Below are 21,353 nucleotides of genomic sequence, written 5' to 3'. Positions count from 1 at the left end.
ATTAGCTTGTCTTTATGAGTACAATCCTTGTGCCAAAGGACAAAATGCTCGTCCTTCAAATGGCTGAGTTACAGTAAATTTTCTATTTTTTTTGTACTATTTTCTCATTTTATGGAATATCCTTAAAACCCTTAAGTTGCTGATTTTAAAAAGGTAAGTCCTGCCAAGATCCTTAATGATGTTCTCATTATGATGATAATAACAGAGATATGGCAAAATAATAAAAAGTAATTTTTGTTTTTTTGTCGGTTAATTGCAAATTTTACAATTTCAAATATTGGCTAATCATCTGATGAAACACCAGGCGAAGATAAATCAACAGCAAGCAGACGTATTCTTAAATTATAAATTTCAAATTGGCGCGCTAAGACTGCGTCAGTTTGTGGTAGTCCGATAGATGGCGCTTCAGCTAGTGGTAGTCCAATAGATGGCGTTACTAAGTGATTTTTTGTAGTTCTACCTGCTGCCGATTTATGTTCGCCTGGTATTTCATCTGCTAACTTGGTGATTTTTAGCAGTTCGTGCCGATTTAAAGTGGCCACTTGAAACAGTTGGAACTTATAAGTAATACCAAATCATATCGTGAATTACCAGTCGAACGTAAATTACCAGCAAGCAGACGTATTCTTAAATTATAAATTTCAAATTGACGCGCCAAGACAGGGTCAGTTTGTTGTATTCCGATAGGCGGCTCTACAGTTTGTGGTAGTCCGATAGATGGCGCTACTAAGTGATTTTTGTAGTTCTACCTGCTGCTGATTTATGTTCGCCTGGTATTTCATCTGCTAACTTTGTGAAATTTCTCAATAAGTGCAATGGGCCTTCGACCTTCAAATGATCGATATACAGAAAATTTGTAATTCTTGGTTTTTTTTCTATACTTACCCTCTTATAAAATTCTCAATTTTGTGCAAGGATATTGAATATCATTGAATGCTAATCGGTACTACTTACCCATCATTAATTTGGTCGATATATAGCTTAAAAATTAACGCAATTTTTCGAAAACAAGCTATATCTCAACAATATTCTGCAGCACTCTCAAAGGACACGTATTGCTAGGATCACATGAACTAACTCTATGGATCGACTCATCTAAGAATGAGTAAAATAAACAATTAAACTAATTTACATTCATCAAAAAAAAAAAACATATTTAATTATTCATAAAGTTAGCTTTTAGAATATATGTATATATAAAACAAAGTACGTAGTTCATAGTAAGAAAAGAATTTTGAAAAAACTAGAAACTACTCACTTAACGATACGAATACATGCTAAGATGTAAGGACCTCAAGGTTATTTGTGGATTATGCTTGCGAATTGAGTCATTGTATTGATTTACATAATCTTCTATAACCGATTTATATAGCATAATCGTGAAACACTTTTGATGAATTCGAATGGGGTTAAGATGCGATACGAAATGCTGCCACACGACTTCGTTAAACGTCAAACGCGGTTAGTAAAAAAAAATGCTTAAATTGATTATAGTATTGATATAGCTGCGAGTTGTCCTTCAACTAAAACAATTGCTTGTAGCTGGTGGAATTATCGCCCGATGCTCTGGGCACACTCTTCAGCTTCTTCTTGTTCAGTTTATACGGCCCAGGCGCCACAAGAGCTGCAGCTGCACCTCCCACGCCACCGCCACCGCCACCTGCGCCATTGCGATCCGTTCGCTGCAGACTCAGATCGTAGGGAGTACGCACGATTTCCGGGAGATGAGCATAATAGACGACACGTTCGTTCCGGGGCGAGAGCGAGAGCTGTGGCGACATCTTCGAGTTGGCAGAAACTGGATATTTGCTGCTGCTGTACGAGTCGAGCACTGGCATCGGCAATGCCTCATCGATGTAGCCACCGCGTCGCGGCTTAATGTAATCCCTCGACTGCGGAGTATCCAGCTGGCGGTCGGGATACATCAGATAGGGTTCGGGATATTGGGGAACTCGAGGACTGTAGCTGTCATAGGGATCAAAGCGCTGACGATGCACATACATGTCCTCAAAGTACTGCGGATAAGCGCGATGATATTGCTCATCGAAACTGATGGGGATATTTTTTTTGATTAGCGTACATTTCAATTAATCAATGAAATTATAGACTTACCGATCGTAACGTCTGATATACGGATCGTATGATCGGGATGGATACATGGCCAGCGATTTGCCCGTATACTGACCATACCAAGGCAGCGATTTTACATTCATTTCATCGACAGGTGGTCGACGATGACTCGATGTCTCAAGTCCGCTGGTTACACGTATCGCCGACGATCCGCTGAGATCGTTGTCACTCGACGATGCCTCCATGCCTGGTCGCCTGGTGTTCATATAATAATCATAGTCCGCATAGCTAGCCGAAGGTTTGCCCATGCGACTCATCATCGGCTTAGCCGGCTGCGTTGAGTCCAACGGTTCTGTGGCGTCCACATCGATGATGCTGCTGTCCTCCAATTCGGGATTGCGATTCAAATTGTGATTGAGATGATCGTAACCAGGATCCGCATAGGCGCACATCATGATCATCAGTATGTGCATCGAACAGATGAGTGTAAATTGCCTTTGCTCCATAATTGTATTTCGTTTTTTTTCCACCGACCGACCGACCGACTGACTGCGTTCGTTGACCAAGAGCGACTGATCCCATCATCCAACGATCGTATCGATAGTTGGGCACATCACCCATGGGAAACAATGATGCCGGCGACATGGTAAGTTTAACTTCAAAAGCGAATTGTATTTTGCACCACACATTTCTCTATTCGAGATTCTATGTCCATTCTATTGGGAATCTCTGAATCGCAAGAGTGCACAATTCAAGTGAACCAGCAAATTGAATATCCGATACTCTATTATCCAGTCGTGACATCTGCAATAAAAGTCAGTTGTATAATTTATTGAAATATCACTTTATTACTTACCATAATTTGGAACTGAAGAATCGATTAAAGTATTTTCGAGTAATCATAAAAAGATGATGACTTTCGAAGTTGCGTTGAGATGTCTGAGAAAAAGATTTTCAGCATGATTAATCATAATTCAAAATAGAGATGGGAAGCCTCAGCAAACCAAATAATGCTGCAAGCAAGACAAGTTAGAAAGGTGCAGTCGAGTGTGCTCGACTGTGAGACACATTGTTAAACATTGCGAGCTATGCAAAACAGTGCTGTATTAAATTTAAAATATATCAAATTAATGTATCATATAGAAATACAAAATATATACTAAAGGCTGTTTGGTATATTGAATATACCGAATGAAAATATACCGAATGAATATACCGCAAAAATACTGTAAAATAAAATATTGATATAGAAATATACTATATGAAAAACACCTGATTAATGTACTACAAAGATACTAAAAATATATTAAGGTAACATACCGAAAATACCAAAAAAATATACCAAAGACATGATGGAATAATAATATAGTACTTTACTATTTAAAATATACATAATGAATGTAATATATTTAATATAATTATACCTTTTATCTCGCAATTCTACAAATATACCGAAGAATGTATATTTCGAATATTGATATTCAAAAGCTTTATTTATATACTTACTTTAATATATAAAATTACTTGAATAATATTCCGCAAAAATACTAAAAATATACCAAATGGTATATTTGGTATATTGATATAGTACTAGCGGATAGCGGGTATAAACATACATCATTTTATATTAACTTTACAATTTAAGAGAATTCGATAGTCACCTGGAATTTGATTTAATTGTAGGTGCGCCACTGGAAATCGACAGCATTTTGTTGACATTTAGAAAATGCATTTTGCATTTGTATGGCGAGCCACCGCCGCACAGAAGAGGGCTTTACACAATGACACGAACTTGTCCATGCCACGGTTCGTTGCACGTGGCACCTACCACCACCATTACGATTGATTGAATGATGCAGTTTTCCATTTGCATACTGAGTCATTAGGCGACTCCAAAGCGTTCAGCTGGAACAAGTTAAAATCTTTCTTCTGCTTCTGCTCTAGGGAAAGTCACATTTGTGTTTATTATAAATATATAGTTGGTTTTTTGCTTTTATTACTTTGTTTTTAAATTTTTTAATTGAAAATTATTGAACTTATCAGTTAATAGTAGTTATATAAATTAGTTTGCAATAACAAATTAATAGTAGGTTTTTGTTTTTTGTTTTTTTTTTTAAATCATTTGTAATGCTGGACAATTTACAACTAAATATGCATAAATAATTTTTTTTTTTTTTAATTTCTCCTTCTTCATTTAAAATACGATTATATTTTGTAACTGTGACAGCGTTGAACCGAAATGCACACTTTCGGGTAGATTTTTAATTTGCAGCAGCCATCTTTGGCATTCTAAACACTTGCGTTGACGATCCTCTCGCGTCACATCGACGCCCAAACCATTTGCTGCCCAAGAATCGAGATTCTCTTGAATCGTTGGCAAGAAGTTTGACAAAATGATGCGCAAAGTGTCGCAAGCTCTCGTGAAATGACTGCACATAAAAAAAAACAAAAAAATAGTATACTCCTATTGAGTAAAGTTGTCAGGATAATAAGCATAAAATTTTGTACTCACAATTTGTGTTGACTTTGCAAAAGTTCATAAATCTCTGGTAAAACAAATGTACAAAAGTCCAAATTCCACGATGAACTGCAAAACAAATGCAAAATGATTATTATTGACAAATAATAGAGTCAGAACAACACCGAGTACTTACGGTTTTTCAATTATCGCCCCTAAAAGATCTATAAATATAGATCGTCCACTAGTTTTAGCTAGCCTCAATGCACCAAGAACATCGTGTGAACTGCAATATAAAAAAAAAATAAACAATTTAATAACGTCACAAAGACATAAAAAGAAATGAATTTGCAGATAAAATTGACAAATTTCCACTTATCCTTCACTCATAATTATAATATTACAGACATAAAAAAGCTTTTAAAAAAATATTCCCTTACATTGAAACTGACTATCTGATACATCCATATGGCATCTTATTTTCAACTTTTTAATAATAACACACCAAACTTTAACTCTAACTGTATAAAAAATATAGACCATGTCGAAGTCCAAAAAAGTCGTCAAATTAGATGCTTAAGACGTAGACTTGGACATAGTCATAGACAAACATCACCCCCGTCCTGCGGACCCCTCCAAAATAACACACCAATATCAATGAAACATATACTACTACTGTCCATCTTTAACTTTTTTACTTAATACATTCTTTCGAAACCAATCCCCACTCTCTTTCCTGTCCTACACAACATAACAAACATTTAAAAACCATAATCTTAACAATTCAACTTATGTATATAATATGTAAATACCTCTTAACAATTATATTCTTTTGATAGTAATTAAGTCAGCGCTAGTAATTTTAAGCTAGATTCCAAACTATGCAATGTAATAATAAAAAAAATCTATTTGGAAATTTCATGATCGTAATCTAATGTCTTCAATACAATATTATTACATCTACGTTTACTCACCGCGTTGAATTTCGCAGCAGATCGAGACTCGCCTGTCGATTGCTCAATTCCTGCAGCACAGCTTCGTGTGATCTCGTCAAGATATCGAACTCATAATGATCGTCGATGAAATTGCGGTTTATGGGCTTGGTAGGTATTAAATCGGGACGATAGTTCATCGGTTGCTGCAAAAGATAAAAACATTTAGTAGTGAGAGTCAAAAGACATTTTAAATATAACCACTTACATGCTGCGTGTGTTTCTCTTGTATGGTTGTCTTAGTCTGATGCGATGTACGCATATCTAATGTTGTTCGCGATCTCATTGGTGGCTTGGTGATAATCTCTACGTTAATGTTCTTTTGCTGTGTGTTCTCTTTGTAGAATTGACTCTGATTTTGGCCCATCGAACGTTTGTTCTTGTTGACGACATTCGACGATGAGGATTTCTTGAGTACCATATTATCATCGAGCTTATGCAGTTCCATTGAGCTAACCGAAGAGGCTTGTCCCAATTTATTATTGCCAAAGATTGCCGTTGATGTTTGTTTGGTATTGCTAATCGCTGTGTTTCTTTTGTGCAGTGCTGTTGTTGTTGTCTTTTTAATTGATTTCGATGAGGCATTGATGGTTGATGGCGCCGCTGTCGTGACGATTGTTCCCTTGTTATAGTTGTTGGTTAAATAATTTAAGTTTTGATTCACGGGGAAATCCTCGGCCATCTCATAGTTATCATAGTTGGTTAGAATCGGCGGATTGCTATCGTTTGGACTATACTCTACATCACCTTTTTCAATTGAATATATATCATATTCATCCGATACGTGCAGTGAACTTGGTCCATTTAAATTTAGCATACGACTCGAACCGCCCATATCCATGCCATAACTACTATAATTTCCATCTAGATTAAATGGTAGATTGTCTCGGGCGAATTTGTTGTGCTTCAGCGACGAAGCATCGATGCCGCCACCGCCTGCATTATATGTGCTGCCCTCCATGGATGACGCTGAAACAATGGTCTGTGGGATGTGCTGAAGCGAGGACATCGGCGATGATGTTTCAATATGCTCCAGTGCCGCCTCATTGACAACCTCCAGACTGAGGTTCGGTGATGATAACTCATCATACGTTTGGCTTTTATTGTCCTCATGCTCCTCATCAACTTTGGCCGGCTTCGATCCTCCGCCCAGCGACAATCGAAACTTTTGATTGCCGCGCGAGAAACTCTTTCGGCTCGTTGAGTTATGCTTAAAGCTGTTTTGAGTGTTGGTCGGATTGTAGAACGGTATCACACGATCAAGGCTTATTGTATTTATCGACACAGTATCAATATCATGGCAGCCACAAATCTGCAAAAAGAAAAATTGAATATATTATATTGAAATCAAAGAAGCAACCAAATAAAACTTACCAACTTGTTTTGAACAACTTTCATGTCGGCTAGCGAGGACCATGTGCCCTTGATGTGATCTAATTCACGATCTGGCTCCCAGCCAATCACAGATATTCCGGCAGCACTTCCCACAAACAGGCACTCGCCTTTTTCACTGCAAGCCCAATTGTCAATTAAATAAATGGTGAAGGATTGGTTAACACACTTTTAACATACCTAAATGTAATGCATTTGATTGGTTGGCCATAGAAGTGTGTTGTTTGCGACACAAGCTGCTGATGCTCCAGGTCATAAATGGACACTGTGCCATCAACACGTCCTGCCGCCAATAGAAACTCATATGGATGAAACTGTATGCATGTGATGGCCGTAACCGGCGGCTCGGCAATAAATTCCATAATCTGTTTGCTTTTCCGTATGTCCCAGATCAATATGGATCCTTCCAAGCCAGCGGAAGCAATCCATAGTCCATCTGGCGAAAATTTCACCGAATTCACATGTGATATGTGTCCTTTACACACTTTAATGCACTTATTTTCATTCTGAACATCCCACAGCCTACAAACACAAGAACATACAAATTGTTCAATAAATAAATTATAAAAAATAACCTTAATTATTACTATAGAATACAATTCATATTTAAATTCCAAAAATTGAATTGATACCATTGCAGCAGGTGCTCGGTTATCGATATTTATCGATAAGGTAGTACAATATGAAAGTGGTATATTCAAGTAGTATTTTTCGTAAATACAACTTGCGGTCACACCGGCGGCCATCATCTGTCCATAATCCAATTTTTGTTTTCCTTTTTTTGTTTTCCACATTCCGCTTATCAACATTATTATACAGCCGAGTGTATTGCACTTTGTACCGGGTGGTGCAAAGATAATCGTGGAGTTAAAAACTTAATAAGCGATACTTGTGTGGAAAAAGGTAATTTATTCATACCAAAAGCAACAACTGTGTAAAGTGCGGAAGTTGGAAAAGAAAAATAGATATTGCAAGTTCCCTTCACACTGATAGTTGTCGTTGTTATTGTTTTTTCTGGCATTTTGTTGACCCCGTTGGACTTGGAGCAAACATTGCTCGATATTATAGATTATGCATGAGTTGATAATACAAATCTTTTGATAAGTTCGCGCAAAGAACCCAACAGCAATCTGAATAAAATTTTTTTCACAGTTCACAGCACAATTGGCAGTTGATTGAACCGGATTGCAGCACCAACAAAAAAAAAAGTAAAACGAGTAGCAAAACAAAGAAAATGTCTTCATCGCAACAACAACAACTCCGCTTCGATGGTCGTGTGGCCGTTGTAACCGGCGCTGGAGCCGGTTTGGGACGCGAATATGCTTTGCTTTTGGCCTCTCGCGGTGCCAAATTGGTGGTGAACGATCTCGGTGGCAGCCATGTGGGCGAAGGAGCCTCACAGCGCGCTGCCGACGTTGTGGTGGAGGAGATTCGCAAGGCGGGCGGCGAAGCTGTGGCCGATTACAATTCGGTCATCGATGGTGCAAAGGTCATTGAGACGGCCATCAAGGCATTTGGACGTGTCGATATATTGATCAACAATGCCGGCATCTTGAGGGATCGCAGCATCATTAAGACCACCGATCAGGACTGGGATCTGGTGAATGATGTGCATCTGAAGGGCAGCTTCAAGTGCACCCAGGCCGCATTTCCGTACATGAAGAAACAGAACTTTGGTCGCATCATTATGACATCATCGAACTCGGGCATTTATGGCAATTTCGGACAGGCGAACTATTCGGCCGCCAAGATGGGTCAAGTGGGATTGGCCAACACGGTGGCCATTGAGGGTCAGAAGAATAACATCTACTGCAATGTGATCATTCCAACGGCTGCCAGTCGCATGACCGAAGGCATTTTGCCCGACATCCTCTTCAGCCAACTGAAGCCGAGTTTAATTGCCCCAGTTGTGGTTTATCTGTGCCACGAATCTTGCACCGACAACGGTAAGAGATAACAACTTGGATATAAGAACAACACTTCATGCAACGTTCATCACATCCTCCTCTCTCTTTTTCTCCACAGGCAGCTACATTGAGAGCGCCGCTGGCTGGGCAACCAAAGTGCACACGGTGCGCGGCAAGGGATCCGTGTTGCGTCCCTCCATCGAGGACCCCGTCACGTTGGAGTATGTGCAGAATGCCTGGAATCAAGTCACCGACATGTCGCAAGCCAAGCATCTGAATGCCATTGCTGAGGCATCGGGTTCGCTACTCGAAGTGCTCGAGAACCTCAAGTCAGCGGACAAGGATGCTGTCGAGGATACTTTCACGTACGGCAATAGGGAATTAATTCTCTACGCCTTGGGCATTGGTGCGACCACCAAGAACAGCGCTGACATGCGCTTTTTGTATGAGAACGATGCCGACTTCTCGCCAATTCCATCGTTCTTTGTGCTCCCCGGTCTGCTGCTGAGCATGTCCAGCTCGTTGGTGGGCAATGCTTTGCCCCACAGCAGCGCTGATCTGACAAACATTCTGCATGGCGAACAGTACTTGGAGATACTCGATGATCTGCCCACCAGCAGCACACTCGTGACCAAGGGCAAGGTGTTCGATGTGATGGACAAGGGATCGGGCGCTGTCATTGTGACCAACTGCGATTCATACGATGAGAACGGCAGACAGCTGGTGAGGAATCAGAGCGCTGTCTTTGTCGTTGGTGCCGGTAAATTTGGTGGCAAAAAGGAACCCATCGCTGGCGTTGTGCCATTGATTGCCACGCCCACTCGCGCCCCGGACGCATCGATTCAATACAAAACGGACGAGGATCAGGCGGCACTCTATCGTCTATCTGGTGATCTGAATCCCTTGCACATTGATCCGAATTTCGCACGTCTCAGCGGCTTCAAGACACCCATCCTGCACGGTCTGTGCTCGCTGGGCTTCTCGGTGCGCGCCGTGCTCGCCAAGTATGCCAACAACGATAGCTCCCTGTTCAAGGCGGTCAAGGTGCGTTTCTCGGGACCAGTTCTGCCGGGACAAACCCTCAAGATTGACATGTGGCAGCAGCAGCCGGGCGGTGCACGCATCCTCTTCCGCACCACGGTCGTGGAGACGGGCAAGGAGGTCATCTCGGGCGCATACGTTGACTTGAAGGACTCCAAGGCCAAATTGTAAACCTTGCCCCTACTCTTCACATAATTCCATTCAAAGAATGCTTATATACTTAACAATTTAATCCTCGATTGGTGGTAGATTATGGTGCAATAAGTAAATATGTTGTATTAATTGTTCCCCAGACACATTTTTGATTATTATCTAAATAAAGCGATACGTTTTTCTAATATACTTGATGATGATTATTGTATGGCTTATAAAAAGAGTTGTAGAAGATTCCAAAAGATCTAGAAGAATTTCTAATAATCGACTATTCTACGAAAATAAATGGAACTTTAGTGCTTAAGAAGATGGCTCATACTAAGATTTGTAGGAATATCTAAAGATCTAGAAGAATTGGCGTTTTTCGATTACTACTACGATTCTACTAAAATAAATGGAAGTTCAAGAAGATACCCTATAATAAGAATCTTTGAGAAAACCTAAAGATCTAGAAGAATTTGCGTTTTCTAATAATCGATTATTCTATGAAAATAAATGGAATTTTAGTGCTTAAGATGGCTTATAATAAAAATTGTAGAGAATACCTAAAGCTCTAGAAGAATTTTCGATTTCTAATACTCGATTATTCATTGAAAATAAATAGTTTTAATAGTTATAGAGAATACCTAAAAATCTAGAATTAATTGCCTAGTTTTAGAGTAGTTAAAAATGTGAAGACTTAATGAAAATAATAAATTTTGGCTTGTGTCTTCGTGTATTAAGGGAAGAAGTTCCCTTCAGGGAATTTTCAACAATAAATTTTAAAGTAATCTTTGTAATGTTGGCAATATTCCAACCCTATAAAGTTTATATTCTACATAATGAAAGTTGAGTTTACAAAGCAGTAACTAATACTATCCGTCTGATTTCCCTCAGAGTTGCTCTATTTACAAATAAACTTGAAACAGTTTTTAATTTAGTAACTTTAGAAGCAACCCAAAAAAAGAAAAAAAGAAAACACGTCTGATGTGAATCAGTTCTCTACACATTTCGTTAGAAAGAAAAGGCAAATCGCATTAAACAAGCTAATAAGAGAATGACTCATGAATGCGGACGGAGACGTTTGTTTGGGGATTTAAGAGCATTAATAAAATGCAACACCAAATACTAGATGATGACTAGACGCTTATCATTTTGGGTCACGCATGCATGCGAGTGAGCGTGACAGCAATACAGATTGTTGCCATCTCGCTTCAAACTATAAATAATTAGCTAAAAATGCGTGTGATCTGTAGCAATTACAAATACAAATTGGCATTAGCAATTGTTTGTGATTCTTGGAGAATCTACACAGGTGCAATACACGCTATAGAAAGTCTGGATTGGAGAATGTTTAACACTGTAATTGAATTTCGGGGGAAACTCACCTGACTGTTGTGTCATTGCTGCCAGAGACAACATACTCCCCAGATGGATTGAAATCCAAGGTGCGAACACTTTTCATGTGCCCATTTAGCGTTGAATAGATTTTTTGGGCATTCAGATCCCAACGACGTATGATCCCAATATCATCGGCTGAATACACGAAATTATCCTTATTGGCAAAGCGAACGCATTCGATGGAACGATTGTGGCCCGTCAATGACTGCAAACAAAAAAATAACAATTGGGAATTAGTAATTACAAATTAGTCAGAATATTACTTAGTATTGAGTATACGCACCATGAAGCACTCATCTTGACCGATGGCCCAGAGATTGACATTGCGATCCTCGCCGCCAGTAACTAGAACACGTCCCGTTTCGCCAAGATCGAGACTCGTCACCTTCTCGTTGTGCGCCTTAATGTCATCTGTTGAAAAACAATTTTCAAAATTCATAAACAATGTCAACAAGTTGTCGATCATACAATCGAATCAATATCTGTCTATGTTATCTATCTATGGTAATCGTCAGTGTGACCTCATCTCCTAGCATAACAAAAAACATACATACATATGTACACACTATTCTTGTATTATTCCATAGCTCCTTACAAGGGCTGCATCCCACATGCATTTCTTTGCATACATCCACATACGTATGTACGTACATGTGTGTGTGTGTGCCCCATAGGCTCAACGTACACACACTTACACATATGTACGTCTGCTTGTGTGTGCGTGCAGCAGTCTAATAAGTATGAGAACCACTTTCATACGAGGGAAAATTCTATTTTACTCACAGATCTTTGCTACTAGATTCCTGGGCAGCGCCATGTCCATGCGTATTGGCGTTATTGCTGTAGGTTTATGTTGACGCCGATCTGGTTCACTTTGGGGGCCAGTATTGTTAATATTTTATTTTAATTTGTCGCAGGTGTGATAATTTTTGTGGGGTTTGAGTTGAGCGAGTCTGATCAGCTGTCCGCTGTCTCTTTTTTTTTACTGTGGCCTAATACTATTCCTGGTGCAGATACAAAAATAATCATAGAACGTATTTGAACAGACGCCACATAACACCGATTTACATGATTAATAACGCGATAATATTATACAACAGTTCACATTAAATAACGATAATTCATACAGTTTTTTGTAGACAAAACAAATGCACATTATATATGTACGATGGCCCAGGGCTGGCGTATCAATTCTCGGTTTTCAATGGCGTTGCCATCCAATATGACATTTCTAAAATAAAAATGCCAGATCATCCAAATATATCGGTGGAGCTATCGAGCATAACTTGCGGACACACTTCAAATCACAGCTGTTAAATATTATAACATAATTTAATTTATAAATTATATCTTTTAAAAAAGTTATAAAGAAATTAATTAATTTCATTAAAGTGAAAAAGATGAATTTTCTAATCATAGTTGAACTACAAAAACATCGAAAATAATATCGTTAGATAGAGCTATCGATGTTTCACCACCTCTACAAAACAGCTGGTCACATTACACCAAAAAAGCATCATCATTGCGCTACGAAAATTGCCGACTACAATATTTGTGGTAAAAGGTTCTGCTGTCTGCTGCATAAACTAACTTTGTTTCGCATAATAATCAAATAAAACTAAAGATGTCTTCACGCTACGATCGCGCTGTTACTATTTTCTCACCTGATGGTCACTTACTGCAAGTGGAATATGCTCAAGAAGCTGTCCGCAAGGGTTCAACAGCGGTAAGCCAAAATTCGTGCTCATCATTGTTTGTTGTATATGAAATTTTGTTGTCCTTGTTTTCCATTTATCAAGGTTGGTGTCCGTGGTGGCAACTGTGTAGTGCTAGGCGTAGAGAAGAAATCGGTGGCCAAATTGCAGGAAGATCGTACAGTGCGTAAAATCTGTATGCTCGATCATCACGTTGTCATGGCTTTTGCTGGCTTAACTGCAGATGCACGCATTTTAATCAATCGTGCTCAGGTGGAGTGCCAGAGTCATCGTCTCAATGTTGAGGATCCTGTTACCCTTGAATACATTACCAGGTAATTATATTCACAATTTCACAACTTGGAATGGAATTATATTTCCCACTTTTTTGTTTATAGATATATTGCACAAGTGAAACAAAAGTACACACAGAGCAATGGACGTCGTCCATTCGGCATTTCATGTCTCATTGGCGGATTTGATGCCGATGGCTCTCCACATCTCTTCCAGACCGAACCATCTGGCATTTTCTACGAGTACAAAGCCAATGCCACTGGCCGTTCGGCTAAAACGGTGCGCGAATTCTTTGAGAAGACGTACAAAGAGGACGAGGTTGCCACTGAGCGCGGTGCGGTTAAATTGGCAATTCGTGCACTCCTTGAGGTTGCCCAGTCCGGACAGAATAACTTGGAGGTGGCCATTATGGAGAATGGCAAGCCCCTCAAAATGCTGGATCGTCAAGTTATACTGGAGTACGTGAACATCATCGAAAAGGAGAAGGAAGAGGAGCTGGAGAAGAAAAAGCAAAAGAAGTAGATTATGATCTTTGAACGTCTTTTTTTTTGGCTGGTGTACCGGAGGTTATCTTTATTAATTTCATATTTTTGTACACTTAAAAACATATGAAAACAATCTTAATGAAATGTATAACATTAATGTTGAAAAATACACAGGATAAACAAAAATTATATTAGGTTCAAGTGCTTTCAATTATAGATGCCGCAATGCTAGTTTTTTAAATTTTGATTGCATTTTGCAAAGTGTGGAGCATTCAGTCATCGTAAAATATACTAGTTTCTTATCAAAATATACCACCCTTATTAGTGTATTTAATACAATAAAATTAAAATTACCTTTTACTTTTTACATACATAACGATAGGAAAATTGACATACATATTTATTACAATACTGATATTTCTACCCAACTATTAATACACATAAAAAGCATAAAACAAAAATGGCAAAAACAAGTACCGGCATGTTATGGCGAAACAAAAGCTTGCAATATACCAAAGAACATATTTTTCTGGTATTTGTGACCAGCACTTTAGTATTTCAGTGCAGTGGTCACATTGCTTGCACATCAAACTGTAAAGTTTTGCTGCCGCATTGAGGTAGGGGATATATTAGTATATCTTCGAGGCCGCTAAACGTTGGAGGTATAATTTGGCAATCAACTTGCGGCCACGCTTCAGTTTACCACTACCACTGTCCGGAGTCGGAAGTTGTGTGCCCCAAAAAGCAAGCAAAAAGCAAAGAAAAGAATTTAGAAAAAGCGAAATAGCTGAATCGAAATAGCAAGAGTTTTGTATGAAATCGGAATATAATAACGAGAACACAACGAGAATATACATCTTTTAATTAACACTTCTGTTCTGTTTTAACCGTCTGGATCGTTTCGCTATTCCATTCCCTTTAGCCTTTCGTCGTCGTCTTCGTCGTCGTCGTCGTCGTCATTCCAACAAAAACCAAAAACCAAAACGAGCAACACCATTTAATTCGAATCAGACCAAAATCAATAAAATTTAGTTGTGTGGTTTTCGCGGCTTTTTGTGTTATTCTTTTAAACAAAAACAATCAATACCCGAAGGTAACGTGTGTTGTAGTCAAAATACGAAAAAAAAGAAAATAAAAAAATAAAAATCGAAAAAAAAATTCAATGCAGCTCAGTGTGCGTTTTTTTGCATTCGTTGACGCTTGACATATGAATAATAATTGGTACACAAATTTTATTTATTTATTTTTTTTTTTTTATTTTACTTTTGTTTATTTTTTTAAACATGTTTTTTTTTTTTGCATGTAAATATGCAATAAACAAAAGAACAAAAGCAAAAACAAAGGAAAATGAGAATGAAGAAAAAAGATAAGAAGCATCCATTAAACATTAAACCGAGCACTAAATGGATTGTTAAGACCACGTAGTACTTTGGTACTAAAGTAAATACATACATATATATATAGATGAAATGTGCACACACACACACGCATACAAACATGTGCATGTGTGCAGCAACTTTAAAGTTTGTATATTTTGTTCTGTGCGTGTGTTTGTGAATACTGAAATAAAGCGAAAATATATATGAAGTGGCCGATATATATGTGTATATATGTATGTAGTTTATATACTTAATTTCATGTTTGTTTTTTAGTTGATTTAATTAACTCTGTTGTATTTGAAAATCGTATGTAAAATGTTTCCTTTTCCTTGCTGCTTTTTCCTCTGTACATTTCGTCTATGTATATGTGTAGGTTGTATTTAGGTATGTGTGTGTGTGCGTAGTACGATGTAGTGCATGTGTGTGTGTGTGCGTGTGCACATATGTATGTATGTATGTACACATTCTAATCTTATCATCTCTCTAGGGCGTAAGTAGAGCGCGCCACGTTTTGAAAAAGGCCTGTCCCCCTGTCTTATCTGCTTAGTATTCTTCTGGTATATAATTGCAGTATATACTACAAGTATATATGTATACTAGTAGCCTTGCCCCCCTTCCCCCCCTTGCTCGATTCCAGCTGAAACATCTCAAACTCTCTCAAGTTTGTATCTCTTTCCCCTTATCACGATGACATGATATCATCATGATGGAATTTCCTACGACATCAAAAGCAAACAAGAATTTTATTAGTTTGTTTTGTCGAATCCTGCTAGTTAGTTAGTTAGTGTAATATCGTATAATCCTTCAACTCGCAAATTAATTTATAGATTATATTGTATATCTTCTCGGCCTTCGCCGAGTTGTTTTCTCTTTTTCTTCTTTTTTCGCTCTCTCTTTCATTTGAATTATTTTGTTGTCATCGCCTGATAATTTTCGTTTTGCTTTTTTTTCTTGCGTTGAAAACTGTTTTTTTTTTTTCGGTTGTATGTATGTATGTATGTGTTGACCCGACCTGACACTTTCGTATTTCACATTGTAATACCACCCAACAAAAATAGAATGGGCACAGAAACCAAGAGCAACAGTTACACAGGACAGATTTCAACAAGTGGCGGCAACCCCAAAGTGATGAAAGATTCTTTATCTTTAGTTCGTCAAACGGTCAAGCAACAGCAATCGAACCAAATCGAAATCAATTTGAATTTGAATTCGAATTCGAACTCGAACGCCAACTCGAATACGAATACGACGAACCTCCCGACGAACGTCAATTCCAACTCCAATTCGAATTCGAACTCTACTACTACTGCGATACGATCAAAGCAGGAGGATAATACAACAACAACAACAACAACCACTACTACTACAACAACAACAACAGCTAAAGATTCGATTGTACCATTTGTTCCCATATTTGTTGAGGAAGCCGATGTTATACAAGGTGCTAAGGATATATTGAAAGTTATTCGACCGAATTGGGACCTCAATCACGTTGATTTTAAGGTAAAGTAATCTCTCTCTCTCTCTCTCTCTCTCTCTCTCTCACTCTCTGTCAATCTTAAACCCAGAAACCTAAGGAAAAATATCACATCACTATCATTTTTGTTTTTGTGTTCGTACTACGTTTTTTTTTTTGTTTTTTGCAAGTTTTTCATTGTCGCTCCATTATTTATTGTGTTCCACTCGTATTTCTGGCTCCCTCTCGCTCTTTTCATTGTTCTCACTGTCTCTCTCTCTCGCTCTCACTCGCTGTGTGTGGGTTCTAGATTATATTGCGAATAAGGCATCGAAGTATGTGTTTCTGTTTATTAATATTATTACAATGCCGTACACCTGTAATTTATGTACATAATATACTATATCTAGTATATAGTATATTTAGTAGAGCTTTGTCCGGTCTGGCTTAATGCACATCACGTGGTCTCTACCGATTAGCGCTACCCACTTAATCATCACCCAGATATATACATATACACTATGTACATATATTTATTCATCGAATCGAATCTTGACTCAATAGCGAGTTGAGTTTGTGTCGTGTCGTGTCGTGTCATGTCGTACTACCCGTACCATTCCCCCAACCCCCTCCCATATATATACCATCATACATACAAAAATAACTAACTATTAAGCATAGGCAACTTGAGTTTTTATAATGCTTGTTTGCTTGTTTTGAAGTCATGTTAATGAATATATTCCAGGGTCGTCGCTAGCACAACCTCTCTCGCATACTATATATATATACTATATGTATAGGAAAAATAGTGATCAAGTATAGTAGTTTTGAATTGCGTTGTTTCAAAAGTGCGATTATCTCAAATTGCCTTGGAGATTGTTAGTTTGTTATTTTGTTCGAATTTGTGATTTCATTTTTTTTTTCGTTGTTTGCAAATCGAATTAACTTCATTTCAGAGAAGGGAATCGGGGAGGGGGATTAAAAGTGTTACTATCTCAAAGGGTGCTAAAACCAGCAGCTGTACCTACATATTTGTATTTAAACATTTCATTAAGAGAGTCGATATATATATATTATAATCGTGTTATATACAGGAACTTGTTTTTGATAATGATGTTCACGATGTCACGGCGATAACACCGCATATCACTAAGTTCCTATATACTATATACCACATATATATATACAGTATGTATGTCTATCATCACATCTGTTCTGTTGTCGTTGTTTCTTCGCTAGTTAAATCACAAGAATTCCATAATCATCGTCGCATTCCATATTCTCCATGCCGTTTTCTTATCAATATACAAAAATGTGATGTCTGGACCCCCAAAGCACATGATGCGACACCACACACACACACACACATATACAAATTTATACACATTTTTGTGAATATACATATATTTTTATTTAATACACTTAAGTATAGTTTAATGAGCACATGTGCTTTCCTATCACACTCGGGCTTTGTTGCTCTTTTTGTTGTTTTTTTTTTGCGCCAAGTGTCAAAAAGTTTATCGCCCTTAATTACTAACGAATAATAATCATACATACATACGTAGAAATATATATATATGTATAATATATGTGGCATATCATTTTGGGGAAATGTTTATTAGACTCTAATATACCGAATATGTTCATATATACTATATTATATATGACAGCTCTACAGATTTGAAGTAGTTGCCATAAACAAAGCGAAGCAAAACGACTTTTTAATAATCGTCAAGTAGTTAATGTGGCTTGCGACCTCCTTCATCGAATGATGTTATCCGATCCATAATCATGAAAGATAGAAGAAAATGGGGACACATTTTTATGACGCTAAAATAATCTTGTTTGTTCGATTTAATCACTCGCATGATTGTCTTAACTTAAAAGCGATCTACTTTTTATACCCGCTACCCATAGGGTAGAAGGGTATTATAACTATGTATGTAATAGGTAGAAGGAGGCATCTTTGACCCTATAAAGTATATATATTCATGATCAGCGTCAACAGCCGAGACGATCTAGCCATGTCCGTCTGTGTGTCTGTGTGTCTGTCCGTATGAACACCTAGATCTCAGAGACTATAAGAGATAGAGCTATAATTTTTATTCGACAGCATTTGTTATGTTTGCACGCAGATCAAGTTTGTTTCAAATTTTTGCCATGCCCACTTCTGCCCCCCGCAAATCAAAAAAATCGAATAACAAGCGTAATTTAAAAGCTAGAGTTGTGAATTTTGGTATATATAATAATAACTATAGTAGTTATGATTCCTGATAATTTGGTTGCGATCAGATAAAAATTGTGGAAGTTATTAAAGAAATACTTTTGTATGAGCAAAAACGCATATTTACTGGGAGGCTTACTTGCTTTGGCTGACAATCTGGTATATTTTGCCGTCTATGGTATATTTTGAATGCGGTACTACACCGATATACCACTATGGTATATTTTTAGTATATTTGCAGTATATTCGGTATATTTTGAGAATAATACCGTAAAATATATTGCTTTTAATCAAATTGGTAGCGGGTATCTCACAGTCGAGTACACTCGACTGTAGCTTTCTTACTTGTTTTTGTGTGTGTCTGAAGCATACCCTAGTATTTAATTGAATGTGCGGGGTATAACTGTAGTGTAGTTGAAACTCTTTTAAAATCGAATCAACCTAAATTAATAATTACTTTTTACGTTGTTCCCATTGCAGAAATTCACTGATGGCATAACAAATAAGCTGGTCGGATGCTTTCACAATAGTAGTTCGAATACCAAACTGAACAATGATAATAATGACGAATCCTATCTGTCCAAGCGAATATTGCCAGTGGAATCGGAGGATCCGGTTATACTGCAAAACGATCACCATGAAGATGACTTTACAACAAACGCAACCAAAACCAAATCAACAACAACAACAACAGAAGCGACAGAAACAGATCGTGATGTTGGGGAGGATGAGGAGAGCGAAACAGTTAGAGATGATCATCGTTTACCTGTACAATACTCCGATAACGTAGTCCTGGTGCGTGTGTACGGCAATAAGACGGACCTATTGATCGATCGGAAGGCTGAAACGCAAAATTTTCTATTGCTGCACACATATGGATTGGCGCCATCGCTGTATGCGACCTTTAAGAATGGCCTCGTTTACGAATACGTACCTGGTAGCACCTTAAATATCGAGAGTGTGCTCTGCCCAGACATTTGGCCATTGGTGGCACGTCGCATGGCCCAAATGCATCGTGTGGTAAGAAAGCTCAACGATGTGTCGATCGATGCCGATGCGGATGCGAAGCCATTGCCAATGATTTGGACAAAGACGCAAAGCTTTCTTGATTTAGTACCTGAACGATTTAGTGATGCTGAGAAACACAAAAGGTAATCAATTAATCAATCATTTATCGTTCCATGTAATGTAATCTCACATTCTGTTCTTTGCAGAGTGAAAGGAACATTTTTGCCAATTAGCCGACTACGTGAGGAGTTCAATACATTGTACAAATACCTGGAGGCTCTACAGAGTCCCATCGTATTCTCCCACAACGATCTGCTATTGGGCAATGTGGTATACACGAAGTGCATGAATGCCGTCAATTTCATTGACTACGAATATGCCGATTACAATTTCCAAGCCTTTGATATTGGCAATCATTTTGCGGAAATGTGCGGTGTCGATGAAGTCGATTACACTCGCTATCCGAAGCGTGAATTTCAATTGAAATGGCTGCGTGTTTACCTCGAGAACTATCTGCAGCGGACCAACATCCAAAACGATGAAGTCGAGCTCCTCTATGTCCAAGTGAATCAATTCGCATTGGCTGCCCACATCTTTTGGACTGTGTGGTCGCTTCTGCAAGCCGAGCATTCCACTATTGACTTTGATTACGTTGGGTAATTATTCATATTCGATTATTTGTGATTCATTAATCAATCATCCATCCATCTCTATATAGCTATGCATTTCTTCGTTACAATGAATATTTGGCTCGCAAGGATGAGTTTTTATCACTGACTGCAGCAAAGAACAATAAATGATTTTATCCCAGACCCAGAGATGCAACATGGATGGAAACGATCAACAACACAATTATGTGACCCAGTGATGTACTTATTACTATATATGTATATATATGCATATGTATGTGTGTCCGACTATGGCAATGGCTTCAGATGATGATGATGATGTTGATACAATATACAACATAGTACTTATATATGCTAACTAACACATCTGTGCGATATCTATATAGCTAGTGTATAGATATGTATCTGTATGTGTGTGTGTGTGTGCGTCGTGTGTGTTCACAAACAAACAAAAACAATCCTCAAATCAAATTAGTGCCGTATCACAATAGCCAACAGCCATAGTTGGCGCATATATATATTATATAATGAATTTGTATATGTTCTTTAATTTGTATATTGATATTTGGTAGTCATTAATAAATAAACATAAATATTTAGTTTTCATATCGATGCATTCGCTCTGATTTATTTCCTCTATAAGAACAAACAAACCACAAATCTGAATCGAAGCACTTTTATAACTTGCATTTACTCATTCGACCACGTTACAGAAAGAGAGAAATGAAATCGATGACAAATTAACACTGCAAGTCTTTTGTTAAGATTGTTTGTAGTCTTTATTGATTTAC

At 38.0% G+C, this 21,353-nt stretch overlaps 5 protein-coding genes across 6 annotated transcripts; 3 read left to right on the top strand and 2 right to left on the bottom strand.

Annotated features, from left to right (window-relative positions):
- Positions 1-1,194: 1,194 nt before the first annotated feature.
- LOC117576101 (uncharacterized) lies at positions 1,195-3,154 on the bottom strand. The gene is made up of 3 exons (XM_034260662.2): positions 2,927-3,154; positions 2,113-2,874; positions 1,195-2,049 (listed from the first exon to the last, which is right to left on the bottom strand). The coding sequence occupies exons 2-3, from the start codon at positions 2,574-2,576 to the stop codon at positions 1,524-1,526; spliced, it is 990 nt and encodes a 329-aa protein (XP_034116553.1). The 5' UTR covers positions 2,577-2,874; positions 2,927-3,154; the 3' UTR covers positions 1,195-1,523.
- A 978-nt stretch (positions 3,155-4,132) lies between these two features.
- LOC117576037 (katanin p80 WD40 repeat-containing subunit B1) lies at positions 4,133-12,582 on the bottom strand. Its single transcript, XM_034260563.2, has 10 exons — positions 12,177-12,582; positions 11,677-11,804; positions 11,381-11,598; positions 7,093-7,434; positions 6,895-7,030; positions 5,729-6,832; positions 5,503-5,666; positions 4,725-4,814; positions 4,583-4,657; positions 4,133-4,499 (listed from the first exon to the last, which is right to left on the bottom strand). Exons 1-10 carry the CDS (start codon positions 12,214-12,216, stop codon positions 4,265-4,267), a joined length of 2,532 nt encoding a protein of 843 aa, XP_034116454.1. The 5' UTR covers positions 12,217-12,582; the 3' UTR covers positions 4,133-4,264.
- On the top strand, positions 7,647-10,202 carry LOC117576074 (peroxisomal multifunctional enzyme type 2). The gene is made up of 3 exons (XM_034260616.2): positions 7,647-7,815; positions 8,065-8,858; positions 8,938-10,202. Exons 2-3 carry the CDS (start codon positions 8,147-8,149, stop codon positions 10,029-10,031), a joined length of 1,806 nt encoding a protein of 601 aa, XP_034116507.1. The 5' UTR covers positions 7,647-7,815; positions 8,065-8,146; the 3' UTR covers positions 10,032-10,202.
- A 307-nt stretch (positions 12,583-12,889) lies between the features above and the next one.
- On the top strand, positions 12,890-14,055 carry LOC117576112 (proteasome subunit alpha type-7-1). The gene is made up of 3 exons (XM_034260673.2): positions 12,890-13,119; positions 13,193-13,422; positions 13,486-14,055. Exons 1-3 carry the CDS (start codon positions 13,018-13,020, stop codon positions 13,901-13,903), a joined length of 750 nt encoding a protein of 249 aa, XP_034116564.1. The 5' UTR covers positions 12,890-13,017; the 3' UTR covers positions 13,904-14,055.
- Positions 14,056-14,518: 463 nt separating this feature from the next.
- LOC117576094 (ethanolamine kinase) lies at positions 14,519-21,172 on the top strand. Of its 2 annotated transcripts, none has more exons than XM_052008794.1 (5): positions 14,519-14,528; positions 16,304-16,748; positions 19,406-20,076; positions 20,140-20,589; positions 20,652-21,172. In XM_052008794.1, the coding sequence occupies exons 2-5, from the start codon at positions 16,305-16,307 to the stop codon at positions 20,731-20,733; spliced, it is 1,647 nt and encodes a 548-aa protein (XP_051864754.1). In that variant the 5' UTR covers positions 14,519-14,528; position 16,304; the 3' UTR covers positions 20,734-21,172. The 2 variants fall into 2 exon arrangements, with proteins under 2 accessions (XP_051864754.1, XP_034116541.1); XM_034260650.2 differs by lacking the exon at positions 14,519-14,528 and adding an exon at positions 14,555-14,959.
- Positions 21,173-21,353: the final 181 nt, after the last annotated feature.

Source organism: Drosophila albomicans, chromosome X (genome assembly GCF_009650485.2).
Source record: "Drosophila albomicans strain 15112-1751.03 chromosome X, ASM965048v2, whole genome shotgun sequence".
Classification (NCBI taxonomy): Eukaryota; Metazoa; Arthropoda; class Insecta; order Diptera; family Drosophilidae; genus Drosophila; species Drosophila albomicans.
The sequence above is the reverse complement of the archived record's forward strand: the minus strand, read 5'-3'. Positions and strand labels throughout refer to the sequence as shown.